The sequence below is a fragment of the Lissotriton helveticus genome, chromosome 4_1 (genome assembly GCF_964261635.1).
Source record: "Lissotriton helveticus chromosome 4_1, aLisHel1.1, whole genome shotgun sequence".
Classification (NCBI taxonomy): Eukaryota; Metazoa; Chordata; class Amphibia; order Caudata; family Salamandridae; genus Lissotriton; species Lissotriton helveticus.
In genome coordinates, this window is record NC_136063.1 from 1,494,503,301 (window position 1) to 1,494,521,510 (window position 18,210).

Here is an 18,210-nt window from a genome sequence, read left to right on the forward strand (position 1 = left end):
GTTGTCTGGGAAGCAATACGCGATGGTAAACATAAGCAGGCCCACGAATGTTTCACCTTGGCTTTATCTACGTTCAAGGTAGAACAACTATGAGCCTTGCCCCTTTCTCATTCTGCATTTAACAGAGTTATCAAATGGTGCAGTAAAACAATGTCCCCACTACTGGATAGAGAGACATTGGCGAAAAGATCCCAAGCGTGGATGGAAATTGCATCATATGGCCAGTTACAACCGCAGAAATATCTGGGGGACCTGAGAGGTCTAAATGCTAAGCTGAAGTTCTTGAGTGAAATTTCATGTCATCTGTGCAACTATAAGAGAGAAGACATGTGTCATATGATATGTAGTCGCCCAGCTTTAACAGCTGAACACAGAAGTGTGTCTAGAGAAGATCTTAATGATCAAACTATAAGAACATGCCGCCAAGCAGTAATAGCCTGCTTACAGGGACAAGTTTAACAATTTACTGGAAGAGTTTTAATGTTTGTAGAAAATTGCTGAAAAGAAACTGGCCAATAGTGCCTAGTAAAGGGCTCTTATTGATATTGTCTTACTAACTTAGGAACAAACTATCTTTTAGGGCAGATAATAATCGTACGAGTGAAGCAGTGTCCCCTTTACGTGAGTATTTGGAATACTGTGAATTTAATTATTTAATTGAATACTTCGAATTAATTAGGGCTTAGCACAGTTAAGACTTGAGAAAATTGTTTACAATGGGCAATGAGCACTTTGGAGTTTTGTATGTGTTAAGTCAGCTCAGTATTGCTATAAGCTAAAAATAAACCGAGCAAGCCCACCCGTAGGCTACACAATAAAAATGGTTATTGAGTGTAGCAAGTTAGTAACGGACAGAAAAAAATAGGACTTTTGAGGTTAAGAGGATATAACAGGCGTATCGCCTCACTAGTAAATACACCTTATGGATTGTTTTTTAAAGTATATCTTCTGTGGGATTAACCCTTTCTTATATGTGTTTTTTAAGTTGTTTACCAATGATAATATGTATAAAATGTGCATAAATGGGTTACATTGTAAGTTTTTTTTAATTAACTGAACAATGGATTTTATTCATTTATTAATTTGTGCACAATATAAATTAAATTAACAGCAACATAACCTAGCAGACTTCCTCTCCAGAGAGGTGCCAAAGACGACCAGCAGACAGAGTTGTATATTCAGATCAAGTTCCAGGCAGCATGTCAGAGCTCTTTCAGTTGATGAACTAGCATGTGTCTCATGACAGGACCCATGTCTAGAACGAACCAGGAAAGCCATCAGGTCAAATCAGTAGGTGACATTCCTCACTAAGCGCAAGAAAATTACAATGATTTGAGAAGTGGCCTAGAGCAGATCTGGAGAACACAAATTGAGTTCAGCTCAACTAGAGATGGACTAGTCCTTCAAAGACGGTGATTGTGGTCCCCAGAGAGCTACAAGACGTTGTCATGAGCTAAGCATGGCCCCATGGGTGTCTTTGGGAGTTTTCCAGATGAAAGGGTGGTTCTGGCTCTCGTTGGCTCCTACTCAAGGTTCCCTGTTGTAGAGCTCATCCAAAGCACAGCATTTGAACATGTGCAACCCAAATTAGAGAAGACCTTTGCTGTATGTGACCTGCCAGTAACTGTGAGGCCCGACATTGGGCCCCCTTCCAAGGTTACTCTTTTTGAACCTACCTCGACAGCAACAACATCAAGCATAGACACACATCTCCTTGGTTGCCTCAAGCTAACAGGGTTGTTGAAAGATTTATGAGGTCTCTGAGGAAAGCACTCAGAATTGGTGTGGCCCATTAAGATGATTCTGAGTGGGTGTTGCATAGTTTCTGAGGGCACACCACCCCAACCCTCACTAAGTGATGCAATGTTCCCTGGCTCCCTTTATGTTCAGGAGGTGGGGTCCAGGGCATAATACCTACGATTTCTAAGTGGTGACCACCCCAACAACAGGCAACAGCCATCCAACAAAGGAGGAGGAAAAACAACAGCAGCCAGGCGTCTGCCGACTGGAGAGCCCAAAGATGATAACGTTGGCAGAGGTGATCTTGTGTCACTCCGAGGTCGTTATCCGGGATGGAAGTATCTGGCCCCCTATAAGATAGGACATGGATTTCGGCCAACCGTAAAGGCACCAGCGCCGAGACGCCTTCGGGCATTTGTTCGCGCTATACTAAATGTCAAAAAATAAATAAATTAATAAATTATCACCCCCAATCAAGATAGGGAGACAATCACATGCAATGTCTCATGGTCCAAGAGAGTCCTCATCTGAAAGCGATCAGAGCCAAAAACAACTACCCGCAGAAAGACACGGAGCCCCCTTGTTAGAAATGGGGGTCTCTAGTTGGCAGGTTGTAACCCTGTGAAAGTAGGGACCCTTCATCCTAGTCAGGATGAAGGGAGCTACAGTTTTAAAATAACCCCTGCTAACCCCCTCTTGGTAGCTTGGCACGAGCAGTCATGGTTATCTCAGAGGCAATGTATAAAGCAGTTGCACATAACATACAGTAATACAGTGAAAAACACTACAAAACTAGGACACCACACCAGTTTTTGAAAATTGCCCAGATACGAATAATGCAAAAACACATTTTAAATACAGTTCCTTGAAGTCAATAGCTCCTTCTGGGGCTATCACAGTGTCGTGAACAAATAAATTCAACGATTCAGGACGGCTGCGGTGTACCAGACCAACTATGCTGTCAGAAAGGACCCGCAAAACAGTACCTTTAGAAATGCAGTGCATCGGGGATCTAGCAATGAGCTCCAAAGAGCCAGTGCCAGCAGGTGTTGGCTTCAAAGGCCTGTTCAGGAGTTGTCGAACCCTTGAAGTCACACAAGTTCAGGTCAAACTCCATGAGGTTGAAGTTAGGAGTGCTGTCAGACATTGAGGCAGCGGTGTGACGTGCAGCAATGGGGCATGTGGTGCCCTCAAATCGCGGTGCAGGCAGCGGCTCTGCGACGGTCGTCCAGTGGCATCCATAAAACCACGGCTGCAAGGCAAAGTTGGACAGTGCTCGTCGTGGTGCTGGCAGGTCACGGTGCAAGCAGCCGCGTAGTTGTTGCTGAAGCGCTGTCGTCGGCAGTCGATCTGGAGTACATGGCGCCGGCTTCGGTGGACCAAGACTGCGGTGTGGGATGGGGCGGTGCAACGTGTAACTTACGGCTGGTGCCCCAAACCACATTGCAGGCTGTGGCTCGATTTCGGCTTGCAGTTACAATTAAGAAAAGGAGACTTGTGTGGGTGGCACAACCAGTGCTGCAAGCCCACTAGTAGCATTTTATTTACAAGCCCTGGGTACACACAGTGTACTGTACTAGGGGCTTACTAGTAAATTAAATATCCCAATCATGGAAACCCAATCATAACACAATTTACATTACCAGCACTGTCACTTTAGCACTGAATAGCAGTGAAAACATGTGCACAGACACTAATCCAGCAAAAACGAAGCCCAGCATACCCTCAAAAAGAGGAGGTCAGAAGGCAAAAAGACAGGGGAAACATGCTAAAAGATGCCGGGTCCAACACCCCTATTATCAACTGAATCTGTCACTCCTGCCCAATGAAGATAGGATTCTGAACATGCCCTCTCAGCACATAGCGGGGCCTCCGCTGCAACTCCTAGCCAATCCCGTGACTCCCCATCTCTTGCCACAGACAGCTAAGAGTGATATCACCAAAGATACCTTCTGCAACCACACCCACAGAGGTCATCTATGCTCAAAGACTTTATCAGGAGTGACCTGTTGGCCGTGGGACACCAAGTGCTCAGTGAGAACTCTTTATTTCACAACTAAGGTGGGAGGGATATAACGTTCTAGCCTTGAACCATGATGTCAGCTGAGTCTGACGTAGCACGCGCCTAGAGGTCGGCTGTGACCTCCAGGATAAATACTTAATATCAGGCTTTCCTGTGTGCTCAGTGGCTGTTTCCAGCACTGCATCACCTTTCCAGGCCTGCTCCATTAGGCCCCTCGCTGGAGCACTACAGGGGCCATGGCTCATGAGAGGCGAAATCACACTGGAGAGGTCCCATGCTAAAAGGAGGGTTGTTTCCAAGTGTAAAGTAATTGAAACATGTAATCTTCAAGACATGAAGCAGTGTTTTTCTCATGTCCAGTTTGCTCTACTGTGGTATTTAACTGGAATTTGACTATTGCACCGAGTAATAATTGTGTGAATGTGTGTTTATTAGTACAGTTGCCACAAGTGTTATTAGATCAGATTTATTTTCACCATCACGTCAGAGCATAATATGCTCTTCATTATCATTGAGGGCAATGACTTTTGAAAGGTGAAATCACTTTGAAGAGGCACATGACTCAATGCTCAATTTGAGCGGATGGTTGCCGGTGGAGGCCACCTGCACTCATTATTAGGGACCGGCACTTATTTTCCCTCATCAGACCTTTCCAGACAGCAAGAGAGGGAAAACACACAAATGGGAAATAAGGAGGATGCGAAAGATAAACATAAACGTTACGAAGGGAAAATAAAGGCACCTGAAAAAGTGAGATAAAGTTGCAGGGAGTGTCTGTCAGTGAATTAAAGAGGCTCAAGGTCTCCTTAGTCTTGGTATTGTGCACGCTGGCATTTAGTATTGCATATTCATGTCTAAAGTAATTGTAACATGTAAACGGCAAGGCAGCAAACAGTGTTACATATTTACAAACCCCTATTGTCACCGAGGCGTCACTTTTTTTGATTTGACACTCCTGCGGTGCAGCGCCATTTTCCATATTTACAAGGTGGCTCTAAGCCACTTTGCGTAGTTTAAAGCCACCTTGTGAATATGCACCCTTCTGCTGCAGTCCTCTGCGGCAAAGGGACGTGCAATTAGTGTTGCTGTGGGAGTTCAACCGCAACACCTATTGCTATTGCTTTTTGATGCTGCCCCAGATTTACAAGGCTGAGGCAGCACCCGACATCGCCATCGCCATCCCAGACGGCTACAAGATCATCCGAAGGGACCGCATCAACCAGACCAGAGGAGGTATCGCCATCATCCACAGGAACACCATCCGCATCACGACCAACACCGACGACACCCTTGCACCCGCCGAGCACCAGCACTTCCAGGTCCACATCAACCCCAAGACCACCCTCAGAGGCACCCTCATCTACAGACCCCCGGGACCACGCACACAATTCAACGAAGACATCGCCGACTTCATCAGCCCGCACGCCCTCCTCTCCGCCGACTACATCCTCCTCGGGGACCTTAACTTCCACCTGGAGAACAACAACGACCGCAACACCACCACCCTGCTGGACAACCTCGCCAACCTCGGACTCAAGCAACTGGTTAACACCCCCACCCACTACGCCGGACACACACTCGACCCCGTCTTTTCATCCTGCAAGGACATCGCCTTCAGCCACGCCACCGGACTCAACTGGACGGACCACAGCTGCGTCCACTTCAGCTTCAGAAGGACCACGATCCACCACCACCAGCAACAGGCTGCACGCAGAAGCTGGAACAAAATCACAGCCGACCAGCTCGCGACTTCCCCGAGCAAGAACCCACCCACCAGCGCAACGAACCCAAGCCAGGCGGCCACCAACCTCGCGAAGTGGATCAGCAACTGCGCAGACGACCTCGCCCCTCTGAAGACCCCGCCTAGCAGACCCGGTAGCAAGAAAGCCCCATGGTTCACCGACGAACTCAAGAGCTCCAAGAAGAACTGCCGAGCCCTCGAGAGAACATGGCGCAGAGACCCTACACCGGACAACATGACTGCCCTCAAGCTCGCCACCCGAAAACACCACCAACTCATCCACGCCACCAAGAAAACCGCATTCAAGAAACGACTGGACAACAACGCACACAAAAGCAAGGAACTCTTCAACATCATTAAAGAGCTCTCCAACCCCAACGCCGGAAACAACGACATCACCCCTTCGCAAGACCTCTGCAACTCCCTCGCCTCCTACTTCCACAACAAGATCGCGGACATACACAACAGCTTCAGCACTCAACCGACGCACGCCACGACTGAACCACCGCCCCCCACCACCACCCTCCGCGCCTGGACCCCGATCAGCACCGAAGACACCGTCCGCACGATGAACTCCATCCACTCCGGATCTCCTACCGACCCCTGCCCTCACCACATCTTCAACAAGGCCGACGCTGTCATCGCACCCCACCTGCGGGACATCATCAACACCTCCTTCGACACTGCTACCTTCCCGGAGAGCTGTAAGCACGCCGAACTCAGCGCCCTACTAAAGAAACCATCAGCCGACCCCACCGACCTCAAGAACTACCGCCCCATCTCGCTGCTCCCGTTCCCTGCTAAAGTCGCCGAGAAGACCGTCAACAAGCAGCTGGCCGCCTTCCTCGAGACGAACGGATCCCTCGACCCCTCGCAGTCCGGCTTCCGGGCCAACCACAGCACCGAGACCGCCCTGATCGCAGCCACCGATGACATCCGAGCACTGCTTGACAGCGGAGAAACAGCAGCCCTCATCCTCCTAGACCTCTCCGCGGCCTTCGACACTGTCTGCCACCGTACACTAGTGCAGCGACTCAGCAACGTCGGAATCCAGGAGAAGGCACTGGAGTGGATCATCTCCTTCCTCGCCGGAAGGACACAGAGAGTCCGCCTCCCCCCGTTCAGATCTGAAGCCAGCGAAGTCATCTGCGGCGTTCCTCAAGGCTCCTCGCTCAGTCCAACCCTCTCCAACGTCTACATGAGCCCCCTCGCAGACATCGCACACCAGCACAAACTCAACATCATCTCCTATGCCGACGACACCCAGCTGATTCTCTCCCTCACCAACGACCCCGCCACCGCCAGAGCCAACCTTCACGAAGGGATGAAAGAGGTATCCGAATGGATGAAGAACAGCCGCCTGAAACTGAACTCGGACAAGATGGAAGTCCTCATCCTGGGATCCTCACCCTCCGCCTGGGACGACTCCTGGTGGCCCCCCGCCCTAGGCAGCGCACCCAAACCAACAGACCACGCACGCAACCTAGGCTTCATCCTGGACTCCTCCCTCTCCATGACCAGACAAGTCAACGCCGTCTCCTCGTCGTGCTTCAACATCCTGCGCATGCTACGTAAGATCTTCCGGTGGATCCCCACCGAGACCAGGAAGACGGTCACCCAGGCCCTCGTCACCAGCCGTCTGGACTACGGCAACTCCCTCTACGCCGGAACCACCGCCAAGCTCCAGAAGAAACTCCAGCGGATCCAGAACGCCTCAGCACGTCTCATCCTGGACATCCCCCATCGCAGCCACATCTCCGGACACCTGAGAGACCTGCTCTGGCTCCCGGTCAACAAGAGAATCACCTTCCGACTCCTCACCCACGCACACAAAGCCCTACACAACCAAGGCCCAGGATACCTCAACAGCCGCCTCAACTGCTACGCTCCCAAACGCCAGCTTCGATCGACCGGCCACGCCCTTGCCGCCGTCCCCCGCATCCGAAGAGCCACCACAGGGGGACGGTCCTTCTCCTACCTCGCCGCCAAGACATGGAACTCCCTCCCGACCCACCTCCGCCTGACCCAGGACCACCTCGCCTTCAGGAAGCAACTCAAGACCTGGCTGTTCGAGCAGTAGCGGACCCCCCTCCCCCAGCGCCTTGAGACCCTCCGGGTGAGTAGTGCGCTATATAAATGCTTTGATTGATTGATTGATTGATTGCCAAAAACTAACGCCATGGAATACCAGGCATTAGAATAGCGATGCGAGGAGCAATGACTAATTTCTCCTCGTTTTTTGCTCTTTCCATGTACGCTGCATTGTGCAGCACACATAGAAAGAGCAAATCACCATTATCAATTGTTTATGTGCAAGGAGGTGTCCCTTTCTGCACATAAACAATTGTCCCTGTGGCACAGGCACCCTTGCCACGTGGTGGCAGGGTGCCTGCGCTGGCTAGGTAGTTTTATATGCACCAGTGCTGGGGGAAACACAGGCGTGCACCGTATTCTAGTGAATACAACACATACCTGCATTTTCAAAATGTCTGAGCACGGTGCTGTCAAATTTGGCACAGCTCCGTGCTCCGACATTTTTTTGGTAAATATGCCCCAGTATTTGCTATACTGTGGTAATAAACCGGAATTTGACCTTTGCACTTTAGGAATACATTTGTGAATGTATGTGTTATCAGTACTGTTGCCACATTTATTTTCACTTCCATGTCATAAATATATTTATTGTCATTAATTTGAACTGTTTAGTATGCCCCCTCAGCACAGCATGAATCTATATTGGTATACCTAATCCATCGTTTGGTGTTCATTTTTGTACAATTCGAAAAACAAATAAATGTTCTCTGACTAAACACAGTAATCCAAAAATTCATTTTAGTTCAACATTTCCCTTACACATTTTATGAGTGCAAAGCATATACCACAGCGCTACCACAATGCATTTCAGGGTATCGTCAGGGGACTGTGTATAATGTGCTCTGAATTTAAACTGAGCAATGGCACATACGAATCCACGTCTTCAAACAGGTATACACTAATGCATCTGTTACATTAACAGGATTAAAAATGTTCAGAAAAGATTCAAATGATAATCATTCATATGCCATAAGGAGTTACAACCAGGTATTCTCTTTATACATTACTACAATTTCCTTCACAAATCGCCTCCAGTTCGACATTTTAAATATCACACAATTAATGGTAGCCAACCTCAATGTCTTCTCTTTGAAAACGTCACTGTTCTTTATTAAATGCCAAAGATGTGACTTCTGTCTATTATGGCCACCAGATGGTAATTGTATCCTGTGCATCAAGGGAAAGAATATACCTTCAGCAATTTACATCCTCCACTGCTACATGGCCTACAAGTCGAACACTCCCTAGCTGGAATTCCCTTGCCTGGAACTGTGCATATTTTAACCAAGTAATAGAAGTATCCCTCAATCATCTTCCCCCATCACAGTTTGTGCAAATATGTATCCATAGTTGTGGTGGTAGCCGCTCCACGTTTCATCTCTTGCCTGTCAATGGTGTGTATGCCATGGCTTGCATGCTCCCATAAATCGCTACTGGACTGACACTTGAACGGTCACATGTTTTTTTATTCTAACCTGGTCTTGGAGTGGTTCTATTGTGTGCACTGTAAAGACTCTGTCACCTCACCACTATCCATCATAAAGCATTCAAAGGGAAATGGCTGTAAGAGCATCATGCACAAACATAATCCATTACCCGCTTTTTATTGTCAGCTTTTTAGTAATACTGACATATTTTGACATTAGATCTCCTTCTACCTCCTGGAGTAGACATTCTTATGGATGATAGTGTAGAATGTACGTAGTAGGATAGTTGTTCAGGCCCTTTTAAATAGAAATGATGATGGCCAGATACTAAAGATACTACGTTGCCCGATATTTCTTGATGTTGCCATATGATGTCAACACACGAATTGACATGCATCAGGGGACACACACCACTCGATACGACTGTAAAAAGATAGACACTCAAATGGCATAGAAAATAAATCACAAGCAACATGCAGGAATTAGAGGAGCCGAATAGGTGTCTCCTGGGTGCTGACCATTGGTAAAGTAAAGTCTGAAAAGGAAGGGAGCATGCTTCACCTTGTTATATCTCTAATGGTTCAAATGTTTATCTCCCTCTCCTCCTTCAGAGTGTAACTACAAGGTCCGTCCGCCTCAATGACCGTGCTGAACAAGAATGATATTGACCACGATTTGCTGTGTATGTGTGAACAACTAAACACAAAATATGGATTCACAATCACAAGTTCAGGCCAACTGGATATAAGAGAAATGGTTCAAAGATAATTGGCAATGAATGTACACCTGTTTGTTCCACTACATACATTAGTGTACAGTGCACATCCTCACACGCACACCTTCACGGGAACCCTGATCAAAAGTAAATGCTTCCTAAATGTTATATGTCTTTTCTGTATAAGCATGTCTTACTTCATTTCCACTGATAACCACACTACATGGGGACACTTTCTACAGGGGTTGGCCCCCTGTTTGTCATCTGGAATTAAAGATTCATCTCATAGTTGACTATTTGGCCACAAACACATTTCTTCTTGTTAGATTTTTCACCTTAGTATTCAATAACTCAGACTGTTGCTTGATTTTAACTTTGAATTTAGCTTGTGCTGATACAGATTTGCGATAGTCTCATGAAATGTTTTTCTCATTTGTTGCATTTGTACTTCTCACTGCTCAGTATCGCTAACACTTCTTTTAACTCTTATCAGTTGGTCAACTGGAATCTTATCCTTCAAACCTTTCTGATGGAATCTTTTGTAACCAAACCTGTTGTTTATTTCCTTGTTTATGTATATTGTCGTCGATAATTTGTTTTTGTTTATTACAATTTTCACGCCTAGGAAAGTAATTTCCTGCTGGTCTATATGACTTGTAAATTGAATCCTTAGACAAACATTTTAAAGAACTTCAATATTATATGTCTATTCATCTTTAGAACCTTTCCATAGTATGAAATGACATTGATAAAGTGTTTGTATAACACCTTTCTCCGTGTACAAGATGATTGTATGCTTTCATACTCAAATTTTGCATAAATGCATTGGCATAGTATAGAGGTGGTGGTGAACCCCTTTGAAGTTCCATTACAAAGTAAAACATAATCATCCATATTCTAAGAATAGCTATTGTATAAAATAAATGTCATCAACTGTAACAGGAAAACTGGGTGTGCACTTTCTTTGGGTTGCCTAAGCAAAAACCATTACACAGCATCCAGTCCGTCAGCATGGGGGATGGAAGTGTACAAGGTGTTTACATCAAGAACACATACAAAGATTCTAACATATGCAGTAATCTGAATGCTGCAAACAAAATCAGTTGTGCCATCAGTTGGGTAATTGTTGAACAATATTTTGCAAGAAAGTATCAATGTATTTACTCATATGGTCATGATGGGCACTTACGTTTTGTAAATTTTAGGAATGAAATACAACTGCAGGCTCTGTGGACACTTTTATAACAAGACATTTTTGTTGGTATTGGTTATCCATTCTCTACTTTCAGCTTTTGTTACAAAATTTTCAAGTATTTTAGAAAAATATTTTTGGGGGATAATACCCAATTGTATGTATACACTGGAGGTATTCGCACTCATAACTATTAGGGATCCTACTTTGTCCACCACTTGGAATGGTAGCTCAGTTCTTTTAGTTAAATGTGTTTACATATTATTGTCTCCTTTATAAAAAAATAATGGAGTTCTATTTATGGTTCTTACTTTATTTGATTTTTATTAATATCTAGAATAATTATGCTTTTAAATGAGTCTAAGGTGTTATGACATGCTGGGAATGAATTTGGATGGTGTATTGAATTTTTTGTACATTCCTTCTGACTGCCTATCAGAGGTTCTATTACAGTCTCAAACACATGTCTCAGATGTAAAGTTCTCATGATCCTGAAAATGTATGTATCTGTTTTGAGAGAATTTGATCGCTAAGTTAGCACACATTAAGTCCCCTCTTGTAATACTTACACAACATTATGACTAAGGGGTTATGAAGAAATGTTGACTACTACAGTTTCTTTTGGCTCCTTGTCTTTTGGTGGTTTCCCCGTGCTTATTTTTACGTTGATCATGAGTCTTTTCATTAGAAAAAAAGTATCTTTGGACTGACCAGATGTCTTGATTGAATCTAGGCTCTCATCCAATCTATTCTTTGATGTAGATGAAAGTGCTTGTGGACTGTCCCTAGATAGAATGGAGAGCCTTCATCACCATCTGAGTAACTTGATTCCTCTGAGGTATTTATATTGTGTTAAGTTCATTGTTTGCTCATCTTTTTGTGTAGGCCTCGACACAATTGTAGCCCTTATTACATTAATAACCTATGGTGTCCTTTTTAAAATTTACATAGTTTCTTTTTCTTGATTCCCTTGGTGCAACCATCTATTTTTCACTCGTGTCTTCTAAAACACTGTTCCACTTGTTCACTTTGTATTGTGTGGTAAGTTCATATTTCATCTCCTTGATTTAAATTTCCAAATTTGTAATCACTTTTGCTAACTTCTCTACTATTAACAATACAAGATTCAAGGAACATCTCACATATGACAGAAGCCATGCCATATTCGTACAAATTAGTGATCATTTTTGCCTAACGTAGGTTTCAACTATATTGTTAATCCACAAGGTATCCTTTTGAATATGAATTGAATAGATGGAACAGATGCATGAGAGAATATACGTTTGAATAAATGTATTTATCTATGCCTTTGCTCAGTTTCAATTCACAGCACATTATGTCACCTGACAAGGGTATTCTCCTGAAATGCATTACAGCAGTACTATAATATATGTTCTACATGGATAAATTCTCAAGAGAAGTATTGAAACAAAAGAAAGGAGTGAAAATAGCATTTAGGTGTTGTCCAAATGGGTGTGTGTGAGTGTGCACACACGCATGTGCTGAGAACCTTGAACTCCAACATTACTTACACTCAGGTTTACTACTATGCTCAGCACCAAGACACTAAACTCTATTTTAACCCCTCCCATGCTCTGGTGCTCATGACGAGCTCAGCTCGCAATAACCCCCACAGCGAAGGGGTTAAGATAACTATAAAAGGAATATTCAGCCTGGCATCTAAAGAGAAAATACTTTTGCCATCTTACCCGTTGGGCCTGGAGGTCCGGGAGGTCCGATTTGTCGTTCTCCTTTGACTCCTCTGTCACCTTTCAGTCCCTTTTCACCTGTATATAAAATTAAAGTGTCCATAATTAGATAAATTGTTGGTCTACAGAGCCAACTGTGGTCACACCACTTGACAGCACTGTTTCGGTGAAATCAGAGATGGCCACTGCTACAACTGTAATAATATGCAATATCAGTGATTTCACAAACCTCTTTATTGTTCTGCTGGAAGGAAGAATGTTGATCAATAAAGGACATCAGAGGACGGAGCAAAAGGCATACTTTTATTTTGCCTTCTTGGCCTAAAAAAACTTGTAGATCTATCTAAATACAACAACAGCTTTTACCTTGAGAAAGTCTTGACTTTTTTATGTCCCTTTGTAAAGGTCAACATTACTTTCAACATGCCGTTCTTAGTCCCCACCTCTATTTTACGTGAAAGATAGAATAATTTTTTGATGGACAGTGAAAGAATGTTTAAAAGCATTATATAATGCAGGGGCGTAATACAGGGTCCCACAGCCCCCGCGTTGCGGGGGAGGGGGTGCGTTCTCCAGGGGCCCTCTCAATCAGTGGAGCAAGCAAGCCTCTTTATGAATTAAATGGTGCAGGGCCTCCTCATTAACTAAATGGTGCGTGCACGGGCCAGGGCCAGAGTATTTCATCAGAACAGGAGATGGATTCCTGACGCAACGCGGATGACGTGTAGTAGCGGTCTAGTGTTCCGTCCCCGGAACAGGAAGTGCGGGGACGGGAAGCGGAAGGCGGCGATCTTGTTGATCGGCGCCGACCGCTGGGGTTAAGATGCAGCTCCCGGCGCTCCGGCAAAATAAAGAATTTAATTAAGTACCTGGCGTCAGTGTGGTGCATTAAAGGAACTCCACAATGGCGACGAAGGATGGTCTTTAGACCCGCGCACACACGACGACGCCACACGACGAGGCCGGCGAGGTGAAACGCCGCCGGCTGCCGGAGCGTGGCAGAGGAGCCGACAGCCTGCCAAGGAAAGAGCGCGAACTGACACCAGCACCACCGGAGGAAAATAAATACTTAATAATACGGACACTAACCCTTACGTGAGCCCAGAGGCACCATCAAATAAGGTGCACGCTCGGGAAGTGCACTGAGACGCTGCGCAGCACTGGGCACGTGCAGGAGACACAGGGCCACGGTGAGGTGCACCCCATCCCTGGCTGCAGTGGTAGCGTGCCCGGCAACCTGGCGGAACAGCGGTCAGGTGAAGAGGTGCCTGGCTCATCGAACCTATCCGAGGGAAACAGCCGTCTGGCACTGCCGGGTCACTCAGAGAAGGAGAAGGGAGAAGAGAGCGACAGTGATCGCAGTGAAGGGGACACAGTGGTGCAACAAACGCCGGGGAGTCCACCTGGTAGGACGATCCCTGTGTCTGCGAACCGGAGAGGTGCACCCAAAATGGCTGCCCAGTCTTCTTCCCTCACTCAATTGGTGCCTTTCCTAACGAGGTGCGGAGAACCGGAGATGAAATGGGAAGACTGGAAAAGGTACTTCCTCAACTATCTGGAAGCCCTGGAAGAGGAAGGCGATACTCCATTCTCGAGCAAGAGGAGAAAGAAAATACTATTACACAACTTGGGCCCGGAAGGGATCAGAGTATATGATACCATAGTAAAAGGTGAGAGGGGTGCCACGGATACAGATGTCTTCAGTCATGTCATTGCAGACCTCGACGCACACTACAGACCGGTCGTGTGCGTCCCGATAGACAGATACAACTTCTTTCAGAGGAAGCAGAGGAGCGGGGAGACGGTGGACGAGTACGTCGTAGCCTTGCGGAAGTTGGCCCTCACGTGCAAGTTTGACACGCTCCACGACGACCTAATTAGAGACCAAATTATCATGCACACGTCCAGCTCCCACATCCAGGAGAAACTATGGGTAAATGGTGATGCCCCACTCAAAGAGATATGGGCGATGGTCAAGAAGGCGGAATTGTCAAAACGATGTGTGCAAGCGGCCAAGAAGGAGGCAGGAGAGACACAAACAGTTTGCAGGATAATGACACGGTCGAGAGGAGAACGACCGAGGCAGAGAGACATGCAAAGAAATCGAGATGGTAAAAGACCCAACAACAACAACAACAACCCCCAGATGGACAATAAGACGACTAAAGGGGATAGGCCGAGCTGCTACAGGTGCGGCAGCACTACACATCTGGGTAACGACAAAGCGAGCCCTGCGTTCAGGGCAAAATGCTCATATTGCAGTGTATTCGGGCACTATGAGAAGGTGTGCCGCCGGAAGCCCAAAGGCGCAATGGTCCGTTATGTAGACCAAGAGCGAAGAGATGTTGCAAGCGACCAAGAAGAAGCCGAAGACCTGGAAGAATTCCTATATATTGATGTCCAGGTGTTGGAAATGGAAGGAGCAGAAACGGACAAACCCAGACTTAATATGCACATCGGCGGGATACCAATGGAAATGATTGCGGACAGCGGAGCACCCATCTCCATCATACAAAGACAAGTATGGGAAGATAAGTTCACACCCAAGATCGTGGAGAAGCTGCACCCGATGGATTTGAGGCCGGTCACATATACTGGACAAAGAATTCCCATGTTAGGATACTGCCCCCTCCTGTTCGAGTTCAGGGGCCGCCACGCAAATTGCAAATTGTACGTTGCTGAGAAAGGCCCCTCAGTACTGAGCTGGAAGGACCAAGGTGCGTTGGTTATACAACTCAACCCGGGGGGCATTGAAAAAATCCTGCTAATGGACATGGAAGAGAAGGATGACATGGAGTCATGGCAGAGAGCATACCCCAGAGTATTCAATGGACAAATTGGGGAACTGGGAAAATACAAGCACCTCATAAAGCTAAAAGAAGGAGCGAAACCCGTGGTGCACAAGGTGAGGAACATCCCGTTCCGCAGCAGGGAAGCAGTGCAAACGGAGCTGGACAGACTAGAAAAAGAAGGTGTGATCAGAGCCATAGAGAGTGCAGAATGGCTTTCACCTCTGGTGGTATCCCAGAAGCCCAATGGTAAAGTACGGCTGTGTGTTGATCTCAGGGAACTGAACAAAAACATTGTAATTGACAAATTCCCCCTGCCCCGCATAAATGAGATGCTAGCGAAAACCAAAGACATCAAGTGGTTCTCCACGGTGGATTTGTCGTCGGCATACCATCAAGTAAGACTACATCCATCGTGCAGCCATCTCACGTCTTTCATCACGCCTTTCGGCTGCTACGAATTCGTGAGAATGCCGTTTGGCCTGGCATCAGCAGCGGCGGTCTTTCAGAAGCTTATGCACAGACTACTGAGGAATGTGGAAGACGTACAGTTCTTTCAAGACGACATCTTGGTAATGGGAAGAACAAAACAGGACCACAACGAGAAACTCCACAAAGTACTACGAACATTGCAGGACAATGGTCTTACGGCGGAATGTTCGAAGTGCAAGTTGGGGGTGCAGTCCGTCACGTACCTAGGTCATGAAGTGAGCGAAAAAGGGATACAACCAAAAAGATCCAACATGAAAGCCATTCTGGACGCCCCCACTCCTAGCAAGAAAGAAGATGTTCGGTCATTCCTGGGAATGGCCGAGTACTACAGTAAATTCATTCCCCATTTCGCCATGAAAACCCATTTCCTACGCCAATTACTGAAGGAAAAGAACAAATTCCAGTGGGGCCTGGAGGAACAGGCGGAATTTGAAACCCTAAAACAGGAGATGAGTGTCACCATTCCTCTAAAGGGATTTGACCCAAGTGCGGAGTCCATACTTACTACGGACGCCAGTGACCGTGGCCTAGGAGCAGTCCTCATGCAGAAATCGGACAATGGAGAAACATCGACAGTCAGCTTTGCCTCGAGGTCACTTGCATCCAACAAAGAGAAGTTTAGCGTTATCGAGAAGGAGATGCTGGCAGTGGTTTGGGCGATGGAAAGATTTAGACAGTACTTGTGGGGAGCGAAATTCTTAGTGAGAACGGACCACAAACCCTTGGTCCGAGTGCTGACTTCCAGTGGCCATGCTCACGCGACCCCTAGAATTGGCAAAATGAAGCTGAGACTGTTGGACTTGTGTACGAAGTGGAACACATCCCGGGGCCGCAGAACAAAGTGGCGGACTTCCTGAGCAGAGCAGCGGCTATGGAAGAGGCAAAGGGCTGTGAGAAACAAAACTGGGAAGGATATGTGGTAGCCACCATCCAGGACACGGAGGAAGTGATCAGTGCCCAAGAATGGGAAGATGCTTACAAGGAAGACGTCGACATGGAAGCCATCAAAGGATACGTGGTCCATGGGTGGCCGGAAAAGAGACACCTCAAGGAAGAACTGAGGAGGTACTGGGAAGTAAGGGATGAGTTATCGCTGGCGGAGAACCCTATATTCCTGCTCAGAGGTGACAAGGTGATCCCACCACGAGGCATACTGGATCATCTGATGACTTTACTGCACGAAGTATTTCAAAAAGGGGGTGGTGATGGACAGAGTATCTGAGTTAATCAGAACACTCCTACCCAGTCAACAGATCAGGGCTAGATCCATCACCGTTTTTTAGCTCACTGCACCATCCCAGTTCAGAACCTGGCTATATGCAAATTAGTCTGTCCCTGGCCCAGTGCATCATGGGAACAGGGCAGACCAAACTACCAAGCCAATTCTTCACTGGAAAGGAAACAAGCTTCCGGGGACCGGTTTCTGGCATTACAGCCGTCTTCGGCCCGGCTTGCTTGAATCCTGATGGTGCAGTGAGCACGAAGGGCACCAGGGCATCACAAAAACCAAAGCCCTTGCCAGACAAGCGTACTGGTGGCCAGCCATTGATGCGCAAATAGAACGGTATGTGCGGCAATGCGAGTCATGTGCCAAGGCTGACAAGTCACAAAGCATGTTAAGATCACCCCTGGGAAAATTTCCAGTACCGGATGGACCATGGGAAATGATATCAGTGGACATTATGGGCCCCATCCTAAACAATGCAGGAACTCAGAAATATGCTGTAGTTCTCATCGACAAGTATTCCAAGTGGCCAGAGGTAGAGGTTATGGAGATCGTGGACACTGATGCAGTGGTGCGCTTCTTACGCGCCACGTTTGTCAGAGAAGGAATCCCAAAAATCATCACATGTGATAATGGGCCGCAATTCACCTCAGCGAAGTGGCTTGCCTTCACAGCCAGGAACGGTATAGAAGTGAAGCATACGCCCATCTACTACCCCGCGGGAAACGGTCAAGTGGAACGTTTCAATCGGGTGATCATGGGCACCATTAAGGCGGCTATTAATGATGGATTGGACTGGGAAAAGGAATTGGAGAAGATGATCTGGGCCTATCGGATCACCCCGGGAAGCACGGGATACAGCCCATTTAAGGTTTTGAGAGGAAGAGAAGCCTTCACCAAGGACAACATGGCATGGAGGAAATTAGTGGTGCAGAGTAAGTGGTCACCAGCTGTGGTCAGAAGAAATTTGGAGAAAGCACAAGAAGTATACACGACACACTATAACAAAAGACGAAACACTCAGGAAGTAGGACTGGAAAAGGGCGACTGGGTCAGAGTAAAA

General features: G+C 46.7%; 1 protein-coding gene across 1 annotated transcript in view; it reads right to left on the reverse strand.

Moving 5' to 3' along the window:
- LOC144828174 (uncharacterized) overlaps window positions 1-18,210 on the reverse strand; it is a 418,953-nt gene that overhangs the window by 18,348 nt on the left and 382,395 nt on the right. Inside the window, exon 29 of the mRNA XM_078686271.1 lies at window positions 12,642-12,719. Coding sequence (XP_078542397.1) covers window positions 12,642-12,719 — 78 coding nt within the window. The remainder of the gene's footprint in view (window positions 1-12,641; window positions 12,720-18,210) is intronic.